The 18,723-nt window shown below is 42.9% G+C and overlaps 1 protein-coding gene across 1 annotated transcript in view; it reads left to right on the top strand.

Moving 5' to 3' along the window:
* Positions 1–18,027, top strand: part of ccnb2 (cyclin B2) — a 38,885-nt gene extending 20,858 nt beyond the window's left edge. Inside the window, exons 5-8 of the mRNA XM_061975179.1 lie at positions 4,495–4,731; positions 6,341–6,481; positions 17,280–17,390; positions 17,470–18,027. Of these exons, the coding sequence (XP_061831163.1) occupies positions 4,495–4,731; positions 6,341–6,481; positions 17,280–17,390; positions 17,470–17,577 (597 nt within the window). The 3' untranslated portion in view covers positions 17,578–18,027. The remainder of the gene's footprint in view (positions 1–4,494; positions 4,732–6,340; positions 6,482–17,279; positions 17,391–17,469) is intronic.
* Positions 18,028–18,723: the final 696 nt, after the last annotated feature.

Here is an 18,723-nt window from a genome sequence, read left to right as displayed (position 1 = left end):
AACATAATGCGGAACACCAGACAAGTTTTGACGACATCCTCAGATGGCAAGTTAAACTCTAAAGTTGGAAAAGTAAGTGGAATGACTAACTTTCAGTAATACTAATGCCTTTTTCAGGAAGTTGGTCAGTCACCGTAACTTGCTCTGCGGTCTCTTCCGGTGCCTTGTTGTGTTGCGGCTAGGGCTGGGCGATATATCGCGGGTTTGTCTCTGTACGATAGTCATTTTCTATCGTGATATTAGAGTATACGTTCTCACGCAGTTGCTTTTAGCTGCTGGCATTACACGACAGGCTCTTCCCACTCCTTCTTGTGTCTCCTAACAGACAGCAAGCGCACCTTCTACATACGTCACATCATATGTCACATACGTATACGCCCTCGCGGAGCAGAGAGGTAGCGGCATGGGTAGCGTTAGCTGTGACGCGAGTGGTAATAAGAGAGAAAGAACGTGCGAATCAGGTAACAAATGAAGGAAGAATTAATTCCCAAGAAAAACAGCAGGGGGGTCCATCGTCTGGCGGTGGTTTGGCCTCAAGTGGGAATATGTCGAACAAACAACCGTAATTTGTCAAGTGTGGGGCAAAAGCGTTTCTACAAAAAGTAGCATTACTGCTAATATGTAGCATCATTTGAAAAGTCACCCGCTCGAGAATGAAGAGTGCTGACCCCGCATGTCAACATCTCCATTCGGTGCCACACGCCCACACCATCAAAATGCCGAGGCAAACCTTTCCAGATGAACACCGTATGAAAAAAAGAGTCGACAACAAAAGGAGATAATGTCCGCAGGAACCTACCACGTAGCAAAGGACGAACACTATTTGATTTCCTATTATGCAGCTCATTTTTATTTGACACTTATTGAAATATCTTGTGTGACATCATGTTTTTAAACTATTGTAGTGGCATTCTGTACAAAAAGTGCACTTTAATTTAGTGTTTTGATTTGTCATCTTAGTGACACCATGCACAAAAGTGCACTAATAGTTTGTTATAAAATGTCTCTGACAATCTTGCACTTTCTGTTTTGGAAATGACATGAATGTTTGTGCCACTGCTTAACAGTTTAATAAATACAGTTTTGGTAAATTGACTTAGTTGTGATTTCCTTCTCTGCCTGAAAGTTTAAAATGAGCATATATTAATGCAGTATGAACAAGAATGTTTTAATGTAGACACATTGAATCATCATACTGGTGTGATTATGTTTAACGTCATCATTAAAAGTGCTAAACTTCATAGTCTGTTCTAAATCAATGTTCTTTTTCTAATATCAATGATTCCCTTTTTTTATTTAAAAAAACAAACACTATCTTGGATTGATACCTATTTTTCAAAAGGCAAACTTGTTGAGCGCTGACCCATGTAGTTGAATATTAATCGTTAAACCCCAAGCTTACATTGATGATCTGGGTGAGATCGGACGATACTGACAGCATGTGTTAACTGTACATTTTTCAGTTTATTAAGTTTTGGTGATTAACTATCAATACAATATTCAAACTAATTTGCATACAATTGTTTGCGCAAACTCAATAGTACACAATACTAATTTTAACCATTTGGTTTTTGCCTTAAGTCGTGTGCGTGTAAACCTTAACCAAAACGACAAATGATTTTTTTGAGGATAAAAATATTGATCCTATGACTTTAGTATTCTACATGTACTACACTTATGGACTGATCTGATGCTTAGGGTTTTGTAGATGCCGTCGTACTACGGTTTCAAAATCTTAATGCCGTGATCGTATCAAACTTGGTGTTTTTTTTTTTTTTTTTTTTCTTCTCTGGCGCTTTTACTTTTGGCAGGTCTTAAAATAAATTGCATCTCTTAGAATCCTCTGAGGGGGGCGGGGAATGGTGCAGTTTCAAAAATGCAACAAGGACTCAATGATCTTTGACTTCATCTCAGTGTATCTACAAATCCAACAAACTTTAAGTCGCAGCCTATCTGGGATTTTACTAAATGGATAATGAGTAGCGATGTCCGATAATGGCTTTTTTGCCGATTTCCGATATTGTCCAAATCTTAATTACCGATTCCAATATCAACCTGTGTGTGTGTGTGTGTGTGTGTGTGTGTGTGTGTGTGTGTGTGTGTGTGTGTGTGTGTGTGTGTGTGTGTGTGTGTGTGTGTGTGTGTGTGTGTGTGTGTGTGTGTGTGTGTGTGTGTGTGTGTGTGTGTGTGTGTGTGTGTGTGTGTGTGTGTGTGTGTGTGTGTGTGTGTGTGTGTGTGTGTGTGTGTGTGTGTGTGTGTGTGTGTGTGTGTGTGTGTGTGTGTGTGTGTGTGTGTGTGTGTGTGTGTGTGTGTGTGTGTGTGTGTGTGTGTGTGTGTGTGTGTGTGTGTGTGTGTGTGTGTGTGTGTGTGTGTGTGTGTGTGTGTGTGTGTGTGTGTGTGTGTGTGTGTGTGTGTGTGTGTGTGTGTGTGTGTGTGTGTGTGTGTGTGTGTGTGTGTGTGTGTGTGTGTGTGTGTGTGTGTGTGTGTGTGTGTGTGTGTGTGTGTGTGTGTGTGTGTGTGTGTGTGTGTGTGTGTGTGTGTGTGTGTGTGTGTGTGTGTGTGTGTGTGTGTGTGTGTGTGTGTGTGTGTGTGTAACACAATATTATGCCTAATTTTGTTGTGATGCCCCTCTGGATTAAAGGTTTTCCAAAATAAATCAACTCAAGTTATGGAAAAAAGTGCCAATATGGCACTGCCATATTTATTATTGAAGTCACAAAGTGCATAATTGTTTTTAGCATGCCTCAAAACAGCAGCTTGGAATTTGGGACATGCATGAGGAGGTTGGGGGGGGGTGTATATTGTAGCGTCCCGGAAGAGTTAGTGCTGCAAGGGGTTCTGGGTATTTGTTCTGTTGTGTTACGGTGCGGATGTTCTCCCGAAATGTTTGTCGTTCTTGTTTGGTGTGTGTTCTCAGTGTGGCGCATATTTGTAACCGTGTTAAAGTTGTTTATACGGCCACCCTCAATGTGACCTGTATGGCTGTTGACCAGGTATGGATTTTATTCATTTCTGTGTGAGAAAAGACGTAGATATTATGTGACTGGGCCGGCACGCAAAGGCAGTGCCTTTTAAGGTTTATTGGCGTTCTGTACTTCTCTCTGTCAGTGTACACAGCGGCGTTTTAAAGAATCATACATTTTACTTTTTGATACCGATAATTTCCGATTTATTACATTTTAAAGCATTTATCGGCCGATAATATCGTCAGTCCGATATTATCGGACATCTCTAATCATACTTGCCAACCCTCCCGATTTTTCCGGGAGACTCCCAAATTTCAGTGCCTCTCCAGCGACAACCATTCTCCCAACATTGAGGGTGTGCCGTGATGGCACTGCCTTTAGCGTCCTCTACAACCTGTCGTCGCGTCCGCTGCATCTCCATACAAACAGCGTGCCGGCACAGTCACATGCTGTATGCGGCTTTTGCAGACACATGTAAGTGACTGCAAGACATACTTGATCAACAGCCATACAGGTCACACTGATGGTGGCCGTATAAACAACTTTGACACTGTTACAAATAAGCGCCACACTGTGAACCCACACCAAACAAGAATGGCAAACACATTTCGGGAGAACATCCGCACTGTAACACAACATAAACACAACAGAACAAATACCCAGAATCCCCTGCAACCCTAACTCGTCCGGGCTACAATATACACCCGCCCCACCTCAACCAGCAATGCATCTTCAGAGAGGGTGTTGAGCATGGTTAGAAAGATAGTGACAGAGAATTGAACGAGGATGGACAATTCTCACTCCTTTCCTGCAAATTAAATTAAACAGGCTGTACTACTGGCTGCAAAGCCATGCACTTTCAAATACAACAATGAGTAGAGTGTTTGTGTGTGTGTATATGTGTAAATAAATGAACACTGAAATTCAAGTATTTCTTTTATTTAGATGTGTATATATATAATAAAATATATATACGGTGTATATATATATATATATATATATATATATATATATATAGCTAGAATTCACTGAAAGTCAAGTATTTCTTTGATTTTTATTTATATATATATATATATAATTTTACATACATACAGAGTGTATATATAAGAAATACTTGAATGTCAGAAAATTCTAGCTATAAATATCTCCCGAATTTGGAGGTCTCAAGGTTGGCAAGTACGTCTCTAATAATGAGTAATAAACTCCTCGAGATGTACGTCGTGGCAGTCGGTTTTTGTTTTGGAATGCAAAAATTATTAACATAAGTTTTTTTGGTTAGGTATTAAACAGATGGCCGAGGCATATACAGATTAAATCGGTTCACGGACCACATTGGATTAATTATCACCGTTTCATTTTTGGCCCATGTAACATCCAAACTGTGTACAAGCTCACACTTCGATGCGTGAACATAATGATTGATGTTTTGGCAAAAACATGAGTGATTAACAAACATTTTGTTAGTCAGAAGAAAATTCTCTTGGGTCCTTCAAACAGATGGCTAACACTCAATCTTGATGCCCCTCAGGTCCAGCCTGTTTCTCGTAGAAAGCTGCAGCTTGTCGGTGTGACTGCAATGCTGGTGGCCTGCAAGTATGAGGAGATGTACGCTCCAGAGGTGGGAGACTTCGCCTACATCACAGACAACGCGTTCACTAAGGGTCAGATTTTGGAAATGGAGAAACAGGTCCTGAAGACGCTCAACTTTCAGTTGGGGCGTCCTCTTCCTCTTCACTTCCTCAGGAGAGCTTCAAAAGTGTCGAATGTGAGATCTTTTGTCATTTCCTTGAAGGCTCTCCTGCCAGAGCTAATAACATTTTATACCTGAAAAGATGGGAGCTCTATTGCTACAAGGGAACATCTACACTTTTTACATGTGGGGGGACCTGAAACATGAAGGAATGCTTGGTGTCTACTTTGAAACATTTTGTATATAAAGTTGCCAAAACAATTTGATGTAAATCAGTATATAAGCTTTTTGTAAAAAATAAATTATTTAGCTGAGCTCTTGTTATAGATGACCAAGCAAATGCAGTAGGTGTGTATATATAATATCCTCATTAATAGATTTTTGTAGGTTAATAGAATTAGACTTAGACTTCCTTTTTATTGTCATTCAAATTTGAACTTTACAGCACAGATAAGAAAGAAATTTCGTTACATAAACTCATGGTAGTGCAGGACAAAAAAGCAATAAGGTGCATATATATATATATCAAATAAATAAATATAAATAGATTACTGTGCAGGTAAATATATTGCACTTTTTCACATGCGTCCATGTTTATGGATGTATGTTGCTATTACTTTTACCATCATATTTGTACATGTCATATTTGCTGATGTTGCTCTATTGTTGTTGTTGTTGTTGTTGTTTGCTGTTGTTGTTTTTGTCTCTCTGTCTAATCCCCCTCTTGTCCCCACAATTTCCCCCTCTGTCTTCTTTTTTTTTCTCTTTCTATCCCCTCCTGCTCCGGCCCGGCTGCACTAAATGATAATATAAATACATTTAATAAAGTCAAATACAAATAAGGCAACAAGAGAAGTATCCTACACTTCTCTTTTGTAAAGTAAATCTGAACAGCCGACATGGGCATCTACATCAACTACGGTATATGATTTGCCTGAGAAGCTGGACAGGACAAAAAAATATATATATATATTGCACTTTTTCACATGCGTCCATGTTTATGGATGTATGTTATATTGTCTTTTTTTATTTTATTTATTTATTTTATTAAAATGGCCCTGGACCAGGCAGCACGTTGGCAGAGGGGTTAGTGCATCTGCCTCACAATACGAAGGTCCTGAGTAGTCTTAGGTTCAATCCCGGGCTCGGGATCTTTCTGTGTGAAGTTTGCATGTTCTCTCCGTGACTGCGTGGGTTCCCTCCGGGTACCCCGGCTTCCTCCCACCTCCAAAGACATGCACCTGGGGATAAGTTGATTGGCAACACTAAATTGGCCCTAGTGTGTGAATGTTGTCTGTCTATCTGTGTTGGCCCTGCGATGAGGTGATGACTTGTCCAGGGTGTACCCCGCCTTCCGCCCGATTGTAGCTGAGATAGGCTCCAGCGCCCCCCGTGACCCCAAAAGGGAATAAGCGGTAGAAAATGGATAGATGGGCCCTGGACTACACTTTGGACACCACTGATCGATGCAGACTCTGGTGTTTAACCTTTTCCCCACAGACGGCCACATACTAAAACAATCACATGTGATTTTGATCTCTTAAAATGGGTCTCCAAGCTGTATTTATAATATAGGCCTTTGGATGCAGTGATGACCCTCACATGTAAATATCCTCTTGAGCAATTCAGGTGTTTACTGATCGAAAATTGACTAATGGCTAACTGGAGTGATTGTCCCCCACAGGCAGACACGGCAAGGCACACACTGGCCAAGTATCTGATGGAGTTGACTCTTATTGACTACGACATGGTGCACTATCATCCCTCAGAGATCGCTGCTGCGTCTCTGTGCCTTACTCAGCTGCTCCTGAATGGTCTGCATTGGGTGAGTTGAAGCCATCTTGGTTCTGATTCTACGTGGCCACAACTAAGGCTCATTTTTCCACCCAAAGTTTAGGGACTGAAATCCTTGTTTGCGTGTTCATCACATTTCTAAGTATTTTATATGGATCAGGCTGACGTGTGGGAATCATACAGTATATTTCTACATAATGATACCATGTATGTAGACACTTAAAGATATAACCGTATGAAAATTTCATATCACATTTGTGGCCAAATTTTCAGGCGTGTGTATAAATATTTTTCCATAGATTAGCCACACCAGACTATAAACTGCGTGTTTGTGTGAATTACTTATATATTCTGTTAAGGTTTATAATTGTTTACAAACGATGCCTGTAAAACGGCTGATTAACTAAACAGAAATAATCGTCCGAACCCAATAGCTGCAGAAACTAGCTCTCTAAATGGCTAAACAGACCCAATAACACTACGGTGACGTCTTGGTGACTTTACTGAGGAATTTACAAAACTGGAATAATACAAACGGAAGACCTTTTGTAAGTTAATAGCATTAGCTAATATGTTATGTGTCGGTTAGTACTAATGATGCTAGCTTGACTGCATTACGATAGCGCAAACAAATATGCATGAAAACACTACCATGTGAGGGTTTAATAAGTAATAATTGTTTTAGTTGTATCGTAAAACTTACAAACGTTGTTTGGAGTGATGAAACGATACAAGTAGTAACGCTATGGATGATTAGACGCAACTGCAATTGTACATCCGGAAGGAAATACCGTATTTTCCGCACTATAAGCCGCACCGGGTTATAAGCCGCACCTTCAATGAATGGCATATTTCAAAACTTTGTTCACCTTTAAGCCGCACCTACGCTGCGCTAAAGGGAATGTCAAAAAAACAGTCCGATAGGTCAGTCAAACTTTAATAATATATTACAAACCAGCGTTCTAACAACTCTGTTCACTCCCAAAATGTAATGTGCAAATGTGCAATCACAAAAATAGTAACACTCAAAATAGTGCAGAGCAATAGCAACATCAATAACTCAACGTTGCTCGAACGTTAATGTTAAACAACACACAAAATAAACATTTAAAGCTCACTTTCTGAAGTTATTCCTCATCCATAAATCCCTCGAATTCTTCTTCTTCGGTGTCTGAATTAAAAAGTTGGGTTGAATTCTGCGTTGTACGCGTGTCTCTTAGTAGGAGCCATTTTGTGGTCTTTACAGAAACACAGAAATGAAATGAAACGTAATATCCGCTCGCTTCTTCTATGGGAGCGGGTGCTTACCTTGGCGATTGCTTATCGTAGAAGAAGAAGCGCTTCCTCTTCTACGGGGAAAAAAGATGGCGGCTGTTTACCGTAGTTGCGAGACCTAAACTTTATGAAAATCAATCAATCAATCAATGTTTATTTATATAGCCCTAAATCACAATGAATATTAATCCATATATAAGGCGCACCGGGTTATAAGCCGCACTGTCAGCTTTTGAGAAATTTGTGGTTTTTAGGTGCGGCTTATAGTGCGGAAAATACGGTACTTAAGAAATTCAGCCTGCAGTGAGTAAACTCGTCCAAAAGATGGTGCCGTAGCACAAACGATACACCTTTTCATTGTCTGTTTTATGAACATTTTGGTTGGCAAAGAAAAATCCATCAAATAGCCCCCCCCCCCCCCCCCCCCCCCCCCCCCCCCGCTTTATAAGCCACAGGGTTCAAAGCATAGGAAAAAGTAGCAGCTTTTATTGTCTGTAATATACAGTGTAACTGTACTGTTGAATGTGCTCAAAGTACATATACACTCACTAAAATATTTTACCAAATTTTATTCTAAAGTGTAAAACATCTTATTTACCACGCAAAGGAGTCATGAATTGTTTTGGGGGGTTTTTTCCCCCACATTTTAAAACACTTCCTTGAGGTCTACGTAACATGTAATGGTTGTGCTTTGGTCCGAATATTTCATAGATTTTGTTTTACAGTCTTTCAGTCTCCAGAATGCACTGTTGTAGTTTTTAGGCCTTCCATATCTGCTCAATTGAATCACTTACCGTAGTTGCTCAGACAGCAGCAATGCTTTTATAGAAACTGAAATTGGCATATGATGTTTTCATGTTAGTATTTGCACCAGCTGGCCAGCGCTAGCTTTTTGGGGGGGAAATGAGCAATATCCCTGTCAATAAGCTTATCGAATTGCGGTCATCAATCACAGGTGGTACTAACCTGTCCGGGCTTAAGAGTTATTACTGTATTGTTGCATTACTCCAGGTCAAATTTGTGTAAAAGCCAAAGGATTTTAGTAAGTTTACATGTACAGGCATGTGATTTTTCTGTCTATAGTCGGAAATCCGTCTTTTTATCTCTAAAAATATATGAAATATTTTCAGGTTTTTTTCCCGACCTACAATGTGTTTAAAATCTTGATCCGTCTCTTTGCCATACCTGCAAACAACTACGGTTTTCCCGTAATGAGTACGTCCATCCATTTCTACCACTTGTCCCTTTCGGGTTTTTGATAATCCAGTGGCAAAAACTACGGTTTTCCATTAAAAATGTAAGCTATGTAGCGAAGCAACTCCACGGGCAGGGGACAACATATGGGAAACATCAATGATGTTTGGTTGGTTTATGTATAAGAAAATCCATGATTGGTTGGTTCGCTATGATGAGGCACGATTGGTTAAGATTAGGGCAAAACATTACGGATGGGCCAATCCGAGGCAAGATGGGGCGGGTCATCGAACCAGGAAGGGAAATCACAACAGACTTGCACATCTGATTACTAGAGAGTTGGAGAGGAGGGAATATTTAAGCGGGTGATTTTATATATTAAACTAGTGGAAGATGGCAGAGACATTCTCTTCCTTAGGCTATACTGTAGCAAAAGTCATCACGTCTGTCTAAATGCTAAACTTCATTTTCATTGGTGTTGAGAACAAGAAAGTAGCTGACATTTTATGTCTACTGTTTTGATTTTGACATTGAATACGGTAGTTGAATCATTTTGAAACAAACATGACTGCAACATATTTTGTTATTTCATGCTATAAATCACAAATGGCTATTCAGATAAAGGAAGCTGTCTAATAAAATATACATTGTTTGTAGTCTTGATAATTTTTGCATTTGGAGCAGTTAGAAGTGGAGGGGGAGTCGAAGACACCGAAATTGGCTATAAAAATCCAAGGCAGAATCCACTTAAGCAGAAACGAAGGAAAATGCAAGCTGCTCAGAAATTTGCCAGGAAGGCTCATGTCAGAGCCATCAAAGCAAAAATGCCAAAGTAATGTGTGAATGAAGCAAAGTAATGTGTAAATGTAAATAACTGGATGAACCATCTGTGGCTGCGAAGTGAACACTAGTAAGGCTGTAAATGCTGTATAGAGTAGGCTAACCATGTGGTTCCTGTTGATGTGAACACAAGTTGTAATTACTGTAGTGACTGAAACAGACAGTGATTCGTTTGGATGAATGGGGTATGTATTTGTCAACTCTGATGATTGTTCAATTCTTTAAAAACTAAACCATCTTTAAATGTTTTTTTTTGCTAAATTGTGCATGTTCAATTGCTGAAAAACCAGGAGTCTTTGGTTGGTTTGCCCCCCACCAGGGCACCGCCTTGGACCTGGCGGCCCCCAGACCCCTGGCTTATTTTCAGTCTTTTTCTTTAAGTTCAAATCACATGCCTGCATGTACTAAAACACTTGCAAACTTGATAGGGCATGCACCGCTGATCTACTTAATGTGTACAAAGAGGATTGCGCTAAGTGATCAGAATAAAGTGTGCAATTAATTTTGCTTGACATTAATATGCAATATGTCAAAACGACCACAATACTGGGAGAAGATGCAAATATATTTCTACAGCACACTTAATGTGATTTATCAACACTCACTGTTTTGTGAGAGCCATTTAGTGATTTGTTAAGCACGTGTCATGCAACCCCAAAAGGGACAAGCGGTAGGAAATGGATGGATGGTTGTCATGCCGTGCAAACTGACAGTTCCCCACATGGCTGCAGGATCGGTGTTTGCGCTGCACACACGCTGGACAGATGAAAATCCTACGTGTCAGCAATAAAAATTTAAACCTATCCTCTATTCAGCAACATTTTAATGTTTATAGCAGCTAGATTGTTAAAACTAAACATATGCATTTTGGTATTTAATTGTTTAACTGAATTATCTTATATGGAAAAAAAAACTATGCGTTATTTTTATTTTGAGTCTTCAGCCGCACGCAGCCTCTCCAATGAGTGCACCTTAAGAGGTAAAAGAATGGTTTCAATGTAGATGCATTGAATGACTGCTTCTTGAATGCCCATAATAATGTCTCCATGTTTTGAAAACATATAGCATAATGCCACAGGTAGGAGCATAGCATGAATGTGCAGTAACCGTGTTTGTGGTGATGCCCCGTAGTGCGATCTGCACCACTTTAAAATTGCACACATGCCCACTAATGGTAAACGCTGTTGAGCGCGTGGTGTTTGAATCTTAGTAAATCAGGCCCGAAGTATATCGAGTTGTGGTTAGGTGGGGAATGGGCATCTAGAAATCCAGCAGAAGGAGCTATCTTAGTACAATATATATATTGTATGCCTGTAACTACATTGTGTTGTGGACTGCACTGTTTTTGGAATTTTGCTTATCATTCACGATCCCAATGCATTCTGAATAGTAAAATGCTAGCAAGGGGTTGCTAACCATGCAGGTGATTGATCGATTCCGCCTAATAAAGCCCCTAAAAACCTTTTTATATACCGTATTTTTCGGAGTATAAGTCGCACCGGCCGAAAATGCATAATAAGGAAGGGGAAAAAACAAGTCGACTGGAGTATAAGTTGCATTTTTTGGGGAACTGTATTTGATAAAACCAAACACCAAGTAGACATTTGAAAGGCAATTTAAAATAAATAAAGAATAGTGAACAACAGGCTGAATAAGTGTATGTTAAATGACACATAAATAACCAACTGAGAACGTGCCTGGTATGTTAATGTAACATATTATGGTAAGAGTCATTCGAATAACTATAACATATAGAACATGCTATACGTTTACCAAACAATCTGTCACTCCTAATCGCTAAATCCGATGAAATCTTATACGTCTAGTCTCTTAGGTGAATGAGCTAAATAATATTTGATATTTTACGGTAATGTGTTAATAATTTCACACAAGTCGCACCCCCGGCCAAACTATGAAAAAAAACTGCGACTTATAGTCCGAAAAACACGGTACACCTGTACATGCTGGAACTACATGTCACATAGGAACAGGCACATTTATAATATGTAATATTTCCCATATTTTGCTAATTTTAAGGATTGCCGGAACATTTTTTATTTTAATTTTTTTTGGTGCATTGATTTTGCAGAGCACATGAACGTTCGCTGTTTCCCAGAACTACTACTACCGTATTTTCCGCACTATAAGGCGCACCTAAAAACCACAAATTTTCTCAAAAGCTGACAGTGCGCCTTATAACCCGGTGCGCTTTATATATGGATAAATATTAAGATTAATTTTCATAAAGTTTAGGTCTCGCAACTACGGTAAACAGCCGCCATCTTTTTTCCCCGTAGAAGAAGCGCGCGGTGCATGCTGGGATATGTGACGTTTCATTTCCATTTGTGTGTTTATGTAAAGACCCCAAAATGGCTCCTATTAAGTGTGTTGTCTGTCTAATTATAAATAATGCAGACGAGGCGTGTTAACTGAGTTCTCAACGTTTACTCACAGCGTGCTAACTGCCAGCATACAACGCTTCTCAGGGCTACCGCGCATGCTCGTAACTATCGTTGCATGCTGGGTAGTGTAGTTGTTATATTTGCTAGCTCATAACAGCACATTGAGAGACACGCTTACGCGCTTAATTCAATACTCGCCGTCATTCCGGGTGGATTGACAAAAGACCTCCAGCCGCTAGATATTGGTGTCAACAGGGCATTCGAAGCTAGACTGCTAACTGCGTGGGAACAATGGATGACAGAAGGCGAACACACCTTCACTAAGACGAGGAGGCAGCGCCAGACGACGCCAACATCTGCCAGTGGATCGTAAATTTGCCCAACTTTTCACTTCGGACACCGAAGACGAAGGATTTACGAATGAAGAATAACTTCAGAAAGTGAGCGCTATGTTTATTTTGTGTGTTGTGACATTAACGTTCGAGCAACATTATGTTGCTATTGCTCTGCACTATTTTGAATTTTACTATGTTTGTGATTGCACATTTGCGTACATTTTGGGAGTGAACAGAGTTGTTAGAACGCTGGTTTTTAATATATTATTAAAGTTTGACTGACCTATCTGACTGTTTTTTTGACATTCCCTTTAGCGCAGCGTAGGCGCGGCTTATAGTCCGGGGCGGCTTATTGGTGGACAAAGTTATGAAATATGCCATTCATTGAAGGTGCGGCTAATAATCCGGTGCGCCTTATAGTGCGGAAAATACGGTAATCATGGCAGATTTCATGAGACGACTACTTTGGTACAAACAATGATCCAGAACCTTGTACTTTTAGCCCGAATATAAGGATGAGCTGAAGTTTTAGAAGCTGTGTGCTAAGCAGATGAGCTTTTGTGAAACACTCAGCATCATGTAGAACTCTTGCTCTGTGCAAAACATGATAAAACAATCACTGCACAATGTTTGGTCTCGCTAGGATGCCGACTGATTGGATGTTTATTTTTCAACATAAGACTTGTGTTCCCCGATTTAGGAGTTGATAGATTAATCCTCAGGTGGCGCAGTGGAAGAATGGCCGTGCGCGACCCGAGGGTCCCTGGTTCAATCCCCACCTAGTACCAACCTCGTTGTGTCCTGAGCAAGACACTTCACCCTTGCTCCTGATGGGTGCTGGTTAGCGCCTTGCATGGCAGCTCCCTCCATCAGTGTGTGAATGTGTGTGTGAATGGGTAAATGTGGAAGTAGTGTCAAAGCGCTTTGAGTACCTTGAAGGTAGAAAAGCGCTATACAAGTACAACCCATTTATTTATTTATTTATCTTGTCACGTCTTCCTAGCGAGGTCTTCGGGTTTAAGTTGAATTTCAGAGTTGACCAACTTCTCATGTTATGGCCACAAGTTCACAGCATTCTACTATACATGATTTATAATCTAGCACAAAGTTTTACCAACTCAAGCAATGCAGCAGCTCAGTATGTCAATAGCTGCATTCGTTACCTCCGTGATCGAAATGCTGTCACTGAAAATAATTCCTTGGTGTTTGCTCATAAATTAGTTTTTACACGGCTCTCTGAGCTGCCACCTTACCGTGGTAGAGGAGTTTGCGTGTCCCAATGATCCTAGGAACTATGTTGTCCGGGGGCTTCCATGCCCCCTGGTAGGATCTCCCAAGACAAACAGGTCCTAGGTGAGGGATCAAAGAGCAGCTCGAAGACTTCTATGGAAATACAAGAACCGAGACTCAGATTTCCCTCGCCTGGACGCGGGTCACCGGGGCCCCCCTCTGGAGCCAGGCCCGGAGTTGGGGCACGATGGCGAGCGCCTGGTGGCCGGGCCTCTCCCCATGGGGCCCGGCCGGGCACACCCTGAAGAGGCAACGTGGGTCCCCCCTCCAATGGGTTCACCACCCATAGCAGGGGCCATAGAGGTCGGGTGCAATGTGAGCTGGGCGGCAGCCGAAGGCAGGGCACTTGGCGGTCCGATCCTCGGCTACAGAAGCTAGCTCTTGGGACGTGGAATGTCACCTCGCTGGGGGGGAAGGAGCCTGAGCTAGTGCGCGAGGTGGAGAAGTTCTGGCTAGATATAGTCGGAATCACTTAAACGCACAGCAAGGGCTCTGGAACCAGTTCTCTCGAGAGGGGCTGGACTCTCTTCCACTCTGGCGTTGCCAGCAGTGAGAGGCGACGGGCTGGGGTGACAATTCTTGTTGCCCCCCCGGCTCAGAGCCTGCACGTTGGAGTTCAACTCAGTGGACGAGAGGGTAGCTTCCCTCCGCCTTTGGGTGGGGGGACGGGTCCTGACTGTTTGCGCTTACGCGCCAAACAGCAGCTCAGAGTACCCACCCTTTTTGGATTCACTCGAGGGAGTACTTGAGAGTGCTCACCCGGGTGATTCCCGCGTTCTACTGGGGGACTTCAACGCTCATATTGGCAACGACTGTGAAACCTGGAGAGGCGTGATTGGGAAGAATGGCCGCCCGGATCTGAACCCGAGTGGTGTTTTGTTATTGGACTTTTGTGCCTGTCACAGATTGTCCATAACGAACACCATGTTCAAGCATAAGGGTGTCCATATGTGCCCTTGGCACCAGGACACCCTAGGCCGCAGTTCCATGATCGACTTTGTAGTTCTCATCGGATTTGCGGCCTCATGTTTTGGACACTCGGGTGAAGAGAGGGGCGGAGCTTTCTACCGATCACCACCTGGTGGTGAGTTGGCTGCGATGGTGGGGGAGGATGCCGGACAGACCTGGCAGGCCCAAACGCATTGTGAGGGTTTGCTGGGAACGTCGGGCAGAGTCTCTTGTCAGAGAGAGTTTCAATTCCCACCTCCGGAAGAACTTTGAACATGTCACGAGGGATGTGCTGGACATTGAGTCCGAGTGGACCATGTTCCGCGCCTCTATTGTCGAGGCGGCTGATTGGAGCTGTGGCCGCAAGGTAGTTGGTGCCTGTCGTGGCGGTAATCCTAGAACCCGTTGGTGGACACCGGCGGTGAGGGATGCCGTCAAGCTGAAGGAGTCCTATCGGGTTCTTTTGGCTCATGGGACTCCGGAGGCAGCGGACAGGTACCGACAAGCCAAGCGGTGTGCGGCTTCAGCGGTCGCAAAGTCAAAAACTCGGACATGGGAGGAGTTCGGGGAAACCATGGAAAACGACTTCCGGACGGCTTCGAAGCGATTCTGGACCACCATCCGCTGCCTCAGGAAGGGGAAGCAGTGCACTATCAACACCGTGTATGGTGAGGATGGTGTTCTGCGGATGTTGTGGATCGGTGGAGGGAATACTTCGAAGACCTCCTCAATCCCACCAACACGTCTTCCTATGAGGAAGCAGCGCCTGGGGGATCTGTGGTGGGCTCTCCTATTTATAGGGATGAGGTTGCTGAGGTAGTTAAAGCTCCTCGGTGGCAAGGCCCCGGGGGTAGATGAGACCCGCCCGGAGTTCTTTAAGGCTCTGGATGCTGTGGGGCTGTCTTGGTTGACAAGACTCTGCAGCATCGCGTGGACATCGGGGGCGGTACCTCTGGATTGTCAGACCGGGGTGATGGTTCCTCTTTAAAAAGGGGAACCAGAGGGTGTGTTCTAACTATCGTGGGATCACACTCCTCAGCCTTCCCGGTAAGGTCTATTCAGGTGTACTGGAGAGGAGGCTATGCCGGATAGTCAAACCTCGGATTCAGGAGGAACAGTGGTTTTTGTCCTGGTCGTGGAACTGTGGACCAGCTCTATACTCTCGGCAGGGTCCTTGAGAGTTTGCCCAACCAGTCTACATGTGCTTTGTGGACTTGGAGAAGGCATTCGACCGTGTCCCTCGGGAAGTCCTGTGGGGAGTGTTCAGAGAGTATGGGGTATCGGACTGTCTGATTGTGGCGGTCCACTCCCTGTATGATCAGTGTCAGAGCTTGGTCCGCATTGCAGGCAGTAAGTTGGACACGTTTCCAGTGAGGGTTGGACTCCGCCAAGGATGCCCTATGTCACCGATTCTGTTCATAACTTTTATGGACAGAATTCCTAGGCGCAGTCAAGGCGTTGAAGGGCTCCGGTTTGGTGGCTGCAGGATTAGGTCTCTGCTTTTTGCAGATGATGTGGTCCTGATGGCTTCATCTGGCCAGGATCTTCAGCTCTCACTGGATCGGTTCGCAGCTGAGTGTGAAGCGACTGGGATGAGAATCAGCACCTCAGAGTCCATGGTTCTCGCCCGGAAAAGGGTGGAGTTCCATCTCCGGGTTGTGGAGGACACCCTGCCCCAAGTGGAGGAGTTCAAGTACCTCGGAGTCTTGTTCATGAGTGAGGGAAGAGTGGATGATGAGATGGACAGGCGGATCGGTGCGGTGTCTTCAGTAATGCGGATGCTGTATCGATCCGTTGTGGTGAAGGAGCTGAGCCGGAAGGCAAAGCTCTCAATTTACCGGTCGATCTACGTTCCCATCCTCACCTATGGTCATGAGCTTTGGGTTATGACTGAAAGGACAAAATCACGGGTATAAGCGGCCGAAATGAGTTTCCTCCGCGGGGTGGCGGGGCTCTCCCTTAGAGATTGGGTGAGAAGCTCTGCCATCCGGGGGGGAGCTCAAACTAAAGCCGCTGCTCCACATCGAGAAGAGCCAGATGAGGTGGTTCAGGCATCTGGTCAGGATGCCACCCGAACGTCTCCCTCGGGAGGTGTTTAGGGCACGTCTGACCGGTAGGAGGCCACGGGGAAGACCCAGGACACGTTGGGAAGACTATGTCTCCCGGCTGGCCTGGGAACGCCTCGGGATCCCCCGGGAAGAGCTGGACGAAGTGGCTGGTGAGAGGAAAGTCTGGGCTTCCCTGCTTAGGCTGCTGCCCCCGCGATAAGCGGAAGAAGATGGATGGATGGATGGAAATGGAATATTGACTTTTTTAAGAGGGCTTGGTAGGCATAATAGACTTACATTAGCTCTACTGGTGATTTTTGGGATTACGGATACACAGATGTTGCAGTTTTCCTTTCCCTAGGGTATTTATAGGGCCGAAAGGATCAAAAATAAGGGTTTAAGATGTTTTTTTTCCTCTTTTGTGGGGGTTATGTTCCAAGGTCTCCTTGCTCTACTGTAATTTTTTTCATCAAAACCATTTTGCTCTTTTCCCCCAGTCAAGCACACAGCAACACTACTCCACGTATGACGAGGCCCACCTGAAGCCCATCATGCAGCACATCGCCAAAAATGTTGAGATTGTGAACGAGGGAAAAACCAAGTTTCAAGTAAGTTGGCTGGAAAGCACACATGTTGAAGTGGACAACTTAGGCACAATGTCTACATTTTTATCTTTTGGCTCTGTAGGCAGTAAAGAACAAGTACTCCAGCAGTAAACTGATGAAGATAAGTCTGATTCCTCAGCTCAAGTCCTCAACAATCAGCGACATGGCAGCTGCTCTTCGTGCTCCTTGACTTATTGGCTGCTATTTACTGTCACTTGCACTTTATTTTAAATCCCGCTTTCTTTTTAATAAATGTTTTTATGAATCTTACTCCAAAGATAATAGTTTTGACTTTTCTTACAGCCCCCCCAAATCGTCAACAAAATGGCATATTTTGGATAGATCTGTACAAATTCATTTTCTGAGGTTGCTTGAAATAAGTTTTTCTTTGTGTAGCAGGATAGTTTGCGTTTGGCTGTTTCATTAACTTGTATGTCGTTTAACACTGAATATAATTTACTCAGGTTTTTTTTTTTTTATATTAATATATTCAATCTGCCAGGTTTTACTTTCAAGTTTTATGTCTGCACAAGTGTTTCATGCCACCAGATTTCGGTTTCTAATTAGCAGACTATGGTATGACTGAAACCTTTTCTGCAGTTGTATTTTTTTTCTGCCAGAATAAAGTGAGGTGGATCAATTTGTCCAGTGTGACTGCCGTATGATAAATCCAGCAGTGGGAGCTGTTTTAATGTAATGCACTCGTGATGCATTTACCGGTACTTGCTGGAAAAATCTCGTCTGGATGCTTGTCAAACGCAAGTACTTGTTTTAAAAAAAAGTGCATCATTTTATGCCTGGATTGTATTAACAGGGTAATGTTATAAGGTTTCGAATATACATAATTTTTGGGAGTGCGTCCTTTGCCACTAATTGGAATACTTACCGTATTTTCCGCACCATAAGCCGCCCCGTGTTATAAGCCGCGCCTTCAATGAACGACATATTTCAAAACTTTGTCCACCTATAAGCCGCCCCGTGTTATAAGCCGCATCTAACTGCGCTACAGGGAATGTCAAAAAAACAGTCAGGTCAGTTAAACTTTAATAATATATTAAAAACCAGCGTTCTAACAACTCTGTTCACTCCCAAAATGTACGGTAATGTGCAAATGTGCAATCACAAACATAGTAAAATTCTAAATAGTGCAGAGCAATAGCAATAACTTAATGTTGCTCGAACGTTAATGTCACAACACACAAAATAAACATAACATTCACTTTCTGAAGTTATTCTTCATTCATAAATCCCTCGAATTCTTCTCCTACGGTGTCCGAATTAAAAAGTTGGGCGAATTACGGGATCCAAAATGGCCGGCTCCGTCTCGTCAGAGTCA

The sequence above is a fragment of the Nerophis lumbriciformis genome, linkage group LG15 (assembly GCF_033978685.3).
Source record: "Nerophis lumbriciformis linkage group LG15, RoL_Nlum_v2.1, whole genome shotgun sequence".
Taxonomy (NCBI): Eukaryota; Metazoa; Chordata; class Actinopteri; order Syngnathiformes; family Syngnathidae; genus Nerophis; species Nerophis lumbriciformis.
The sequence above is the reverse complement of the archived record's forward strand: the minus strand, read 5'-3'. Positions and strand labels throughout refer to the sequence as shown.